Below are 5,966 nucleotides of genomic sequence, written 5' to 3'. Positions count from 1 at the left end.
TGCAGTATGGGAGTGCATTTTGTAGAGTCTCTTCACGCTCTTCAGTTTCAGCTGTCTGCCTACCGAAGATGACATCTATTTCTAGACAAAATCCTGACGGAGCATGTTAAAATCCCACTAATTACCTTTAATAAGAATTTTATTGTGCAGAAAACATGCAAACACCCGAACCTAAATCTCTGAAGAGGTTCTCATTACTGAGTTTCTGACTATTATTTACAACAGTTAGTAAATGTGGGATGTAAAACTGTGACTACTTATCGTGATTCGGGCTCCAAGACGTGAAAACCCACAAAATTGCTCTGAATTACGAGAGGGCTGCTAGCGGAAAAGTCAGAATCTCACTATCTGAATCACAATTCTATATGAAAGTTGTAGTTTTTTTTCGGTATTCATAGCCCATCGTGATGTATTTGGCCTGCACAACTTTGGGTATGACTCTTGAGCAGGCCATCACCGCAGCGACAATAAACGCAGCTTATAGCATCGGCCTTTCGCATCGAGTTGGTGCCATTACAGAGGGACGCCAGGGCGACTTTGTAGTCATCAATACAAGAAGGTTTGTCCAACCCTTACACACCTCAATCTTCTACAGTTAAAGTAACTTTCCACCTCTGTGAATAGCTCAGCTGATGATGGCTTTGCATCGCACGATCGTGAACTAGAAGGGCAGCTTTGGCAGCAAAATGATTAGGCTTTATTTAGATTTACTGTTGCATGTGTTAGGATTGGAGTTATAACAATTTTAAAGCCCTTGCTGATTGTTCATCGATAAAGGAGTTTGTGGTAGTAGCTATAACCTACTCCAGGTTCACTAAGGCGGCGCATGTCCCGAGGGAGTGTTTCGAATAAATAAAGCATGCAACAACGCATAGGTTGTAAAAATCACTGGACGTTTGTGTCCTAGTGATGTCAACAAAGTTATGAAGATGGATGGTGTTAGCTTCACTTTCAACTAAAACGAAATTGCACAACGCATTGAACGTTATTATTCTGACCGACAATAGCGCCATCAGCCATGCTTCATCAATATTCTTCCTCACCTTAGACTTTTTGACAAAGGTTAAATTATTTGTAGTTCCAACTATTTGCACTTTATTTCACGATCACTTGCGTGACACCACATTAACATTCATATCAAGGGCTTCTAGTCCAACTTGCAACAATACCAAACACAAATTAAAAGCTTTAATAAAATATAGAGACATATGCTAAAGGCAAATTATTTTTGATATTTTAGCCGTATTTCAATAAATCGGTATTTGCAATTTTGGTTGTTTGTTTTTTTTTCCTTTAGGTGGGAAAACATCATATTCAGACTGGGTGAATCACAAGATTTGATTGAATATGTCATTAAGAAGGGACGAATAATCTACGCCAAGGCGACTGGTCGCGTGATCTTTTAACAATCACCGCTTAGTTATTTTTTGCCCACGAGCAACCAATTAGGTCCTTTGTTTCCACTTTTTTTCAAGATCAATGCTACTTGTCTCTTGCTACTTGGTTGTTCACTCAATTGGTCTTTTTGGCGAGGAACGTTTCACTCGAACAAGCGCTGATGCAATGTCCGAACTCAGCAGGTATTCTTCACTCTCTAGCATCATCCATAGTCTACTGGTTAAAAATACACTCCATCACTTTAAATCAACATTCAAATAGGTGGGAGTATGTTCTAAGTTCAGTTTATTTTTTTGGCTTTGAAACTTTGCGCAGGTAAATACCTCGAAGTAGAATCAAGTATTGCCGTCTTATGCTATACCTGTAAGCACCATCTGCGAGTTCAGTGAGGATTTGTAATCGAAATAAGGGAATTGGCATTCAATATTAAGTAGACTGCGAGTTGCTGAGCGGATTTGTTGCTTGTTCGACCCGTATTCTAGAACCAGTTCAGGAACGAGTGAAGAGAAACTCCCTTAACAGTTGTTTACTCAAACATCACTAGTAGCGTGGTGTTATTTCGTGGTATTTATTTTGGCATTAAAGACTCATGTATTCATACAGAATTGCGTTAATTTCAAGTAAATGGATATCAATATGTAGTTTCGCTAAAGCGCGGCACGGTACTCAGTAAATAAGGACCATTGAAAGTGGTGGACAGTTACCAACTCGATTTTCTGATTTTGAGACTCGGTGAGCGGGATTTTCTTGCATTTGTTTGTGCACTTTGTGGTGCTCCTGGTACTTCATTCGCATTCGAGAATTCCATGTGTTTCATTTCATTCAAGGTGAGTATTTGCAATTCCTTCGCACCACTGAGTGCTTGCCCCCACCTAGGGGGGAGACAAATGGGAGGAGGGAGAGGGGTGCGAGATGGAGTCTTAATGAAGGGGTGAAAAATCAGTTAACCAGCCAACCAAGCAATCAGTAAAGGAGCCGTCACCCGACCCGTGTTTACAATGACACATAGGAGGGGAAAGAATGCAGATTGGATGGAAAAAAGTACTAAACTCACCCCTAAATCTATGTGTTTTACCTACCTTGTGTGATATTTGAGGTGGGGGAGAAAGATGGGGTGCAGAATGAGGAGAACACCACCTATAAGGAAGAAGCGAAGCGGGATGTAGGTACTGAGGATGGACCAAATGGCGTGAATGACGGTAGCTTGGAGGTTTGAGATGAAGAACAGGGGACGTTGCACAGCATCAGCGAGCATGTCTAGCAGTTTTGTAATCGAATCCCTTGCACATTTCGTGTGTAGGAACCGACTGATTACGCGTGTCATGCCAAGACTTGTGTTGTAGTGACGCATCGTGTCAAGACTCTTTTGGACGGCATTTATGTCAGCTGATTTTTGGCGACATCAAAGCTTCCATTTTGGTATGCTCCTAAGGTGGCGTGTGGTAAATGCACATGAATGCAGAAAATGTTTATCCATGACATTTGAGTCAAATTGCGTTTTGTGGGCTGAAAATGGATTGTGCAGTATGGGAGTGCATTTTGTAGAGTCTCTTCACGCTCTTCAGTTTCAGCTGTCTGCCTACCGAAGATGACATCTATTTCTAGACAAAATCCTGACGGAGCATGTTAAAATCCCACTAATTACCTTTAATAAGAATTTTATTGTGCAGAAAACATGCAAACACCCGAACCTAAATCTCTGAAGAGGTTCTCATTACTGAGTTTCTGACTATTATTTACAACAGTTAGTAAATGTGGGATGTAAAACTGTGACTACTTATCGTGATTCGGGCTCCAAGACGTGAAAACCCACAAAATTGCTCTGAATTACGAGAGGGCTGCTAGCGGAAAAGTCAGAATCTCACTATCTGAATCACAATTCTATATGAAAGTTGTAGTTTTTTTTCGGTATTCATAGCCCATCGTGATGTATTTGGCCTGCACAACTTTGGGTATGACTCTTGAGCAGGCCATCACCGCAGCGACAATAAACGCAGCTTATAGCATCGGCCTTTCGCATCGAGTTGGTGCCATTACAGAGGGACGCCAGGGCGACTTTGTAGTCATCAATACAAGAAGGTTTGTCCAACCCTTACACACCTCAATCTTCTACAGTTAAAGTAACTTTCCACCTCTGTGAATAGCTCAGCTGATGATGGCTTTGCATCGCACGATCGTGAACTAGAAGGGCAGCTTTGGCAGCAAAATGATTAGGCTTTATTTAGATTTACTGTTGCATGTGTTAGGATTGGAGTTATAACAATTTTAAAGCCCTTGCTGATTGTTCATCGATAAAGGAGTTTGTGGTAGTAGCTATAACCTACTCCAGGTTCACTAAGGCGGCGCATGTCCCGAGGGAGTGTTTCGAATAAATAAAGCATGCAACAACGCATAGGTTGTAAAAATCACTGGACGTTTGTGTCCTAGTGATGTCAACAAAGTTATGAAGATGGATGGTGTTAGCTTCACTTTCAACTAAAACGAAATTGCACAACGCATTGAACGTTATTATTCTGACCGACAATAGCGCCATCAGCCATGCTTCATCAATATTCTTCCTCACCTTAGACTTTTTGACAAAGGTTAAATTATTTGTAGTTCCAACTATTTGCACTTTATTTCACGATCACTTGCGTGACACCACATTAACATTCATATCAAGGGCTTCTAGTCCAACTTGCAACAATACCAAACACAAATTAAAAGCTTTAATAAAATATAGAGACATATGCTAAAGGCAAATTATTTTTGATATTTTAGCCGTATTTCAATAAATCGGTATTTGCAATTTTGGTTGTTTGTTTTTTTTTCCTTTAGGTGGGAAAACATCATATTCAGACTGGGTGAATCACAAGATTTGATTGAATATGTCATTAAGAAGGGACGAATAATCTACGCCAAGGCGACTGGTCGCGTGATCTTTTAACAATCACCGCTTAGTTATTTTTTGCCCACGAGCAACCAATTAGGTCCTTTGTTTCCACTTTTTTTCAAGATCAATGCTACTTGTCTCTTGCTACTTGGTTGTTCACTCAATTGGTCTTTTTGGCGAGGAACGTTTCACTCGAACAAGCGCTGATGCAATGTCCGAACTCAGCAGGTATTCTTCACTCTCTAGCATCATCCATAGTCTACTGGTTAAAAATACACTCCATCACTTTAAATCAACATTCAAATAGGTGGGAGTATGTTCTAAGTTCAGTTTATTTTTTTGGCTTTGAAACTTTGCGCAGGTAAATACCTCGAAGTAGAATCAAGTATTGCCGTCTTATGCTATACCTGTAAGCACCATCTGCGAGTTCAGTGAGGATTTGTAATCGAAATAAGGGAATTGGCATTCAATATTAAGTAGACTGCGAGTTGCTGAGCGGATTTGTTGCTTGTTCGACCCGTATTCTAGAACCAGTTCAGGAACGAGTGAAGAGAAACTCCCTTAACAGTTGTTTACTCAAACATCACTAGTAGCGTGGTGTTATTTCGTGGTATTTATTTTGGCATTAAAGACTCATGTATTCATACAGAATTGCGTTAATTTCAAGTAAATGGATATCAATATGTAGTTTCGCTAAAGCGCGGCACGGTACTCAGTAAATAAGGACCATTGAAAGTGGTGGACAGTTACCAACTCGATTTTCTGATTTTGAGACTCGGTGAGCGGGATTTTCTTGCATTTGTTTGTGCACTTTGTGGTGCTCCTGGTACTTCATTCGCATTCGAGAATTCCATGTGTTTCATTTCATTCAAGGTGAGTATTTGCAATTCCTTCGCACCACTGAGTGCTTGCCCCCACCTAGGGGGGAGACAAATGGGAGGAGGGAGAGGGGTGCGAGATGGAGTCTTAATGAAGGGGTGAAAAATCAGTTAACCAGCCAACCAAGCAATCAGTAAAGGAGCCGTCACCCGACCCGTGTTTACAATGACACATAGGAGGGGAAAGAATGCAGATTGGATGGAAAAAAGTACTAAACTCACCCCTAAATCTATGTGTTTTACCTACCTTGTGTGATATTTGAGGTGGGGGAGAAAGATGGGGTGCAGAATGAGGAGAACACCACCTATAAGGAAGAAGCGAAGCGGGATGTAGGTACTGAGGATGGACCAAATGGCGTGAATGACGGTAGCTTGGAGGTTTGAGATGAAGAACAGGGGACGTTGCACAGCATCAGCGAGCATGTCTAGCAGTTTTGTAATCGAATCCCTTGCACATTTCGTGTGTAGGAACCGACTGATTACGCGTGTCATGCCAAGACTTGTGTTGTAGTGACGCATCGTGTCAAGACTCTTTTGGACGGCATTTATGTCAGCTGATTTTTGGCGACATCAAAGCTTCCATTTTGGTATGCTCCTAAGGTGGCGTGTGGTAAATGCACATGAATGCAGAAAATGTTTATCCATGACATTTGAGTCAAATTGCGTTTTGTGGGCTGAAAATGGATTGTGGAAGCAATCGACAGGCTTCTGTGGCCTACCGAAAAAATGAAGTGAGGAAACCTGCTCATTCAAATGAAGGTGACCAAAGGGAAGTGAAAAGTACTTAGTCTTCACTAATCGGATATGAGCGGATGAAT

At 41.2% G+C, this 5,966-nt stretch overlaps 2 protein-coding genes across 2 annotated transcripts in view; one reads left to right on the top strand and one right to left on the bottom strand. All coding sequences in view use genetic code 11, as the record gives it.

The window, feature by feature from the left end:
• Nucleotides 1-933: 933 nt before the first annotated feature.
• On the top strand, nucleotides 934-1,215 carry EGR_06490 (hypothetical protein; the record flags this gene model as incomplete). The annotated part of the gene is made up of 1 exon (XM_024495739.1): nucleotides 934-1,215. The coding sequence occupies one exon, from the start codon at nucleotides 934-936 to the stop codon at nucleotides 1,213-1,215; it is 282 nt and encodes a 93-aa protein (XP_024349900.1).
• A 3,801-nt stretch (nucleotides 1,216-5,016) lies between these two features.
• The window catches only part of EGR_06489 (putative imidazolonepropionase), a gene marked incomplete at both ends in the record, with an annotated part of 18,857 nt that continues 17,907 nt past the window's right edge, over nucleotides 5,017-5,966 (bottom strand). Inside the window, 2 exons of the mRNA XM_024495738.1 lie at nucleotides 5,017-5,188; nucleotides 5,396-5,679. Coding sequence (XP_024349899.1) covers nucleotides 5,017-5,188; nucleotides 5,396-5,679 — 456 coding nt within the window. The remainder of the gene's footprint in view (nucleotides 5,189-5,395; nucleotides 5,680-5,966) is intronic.

This window comes from Echinococcus granulosus (genome assembly GCF_000524195.1).
Source record: "Echinococcus granulosus chromosome Unknown EG_S00057, whole genome shotgun sequence".
NCBI lineage: Eukaryota > Metazoa > Platyhelminthes > Cestoda > Cyclophyllidea > Taeniidae > Echinococcus > Echinococcus granulosus.
The sequence above is the reverse complement of the archived record's forward strand: the minus strand, read 5'-3'. Positions and strand labels throughout refer to the sequence as shown.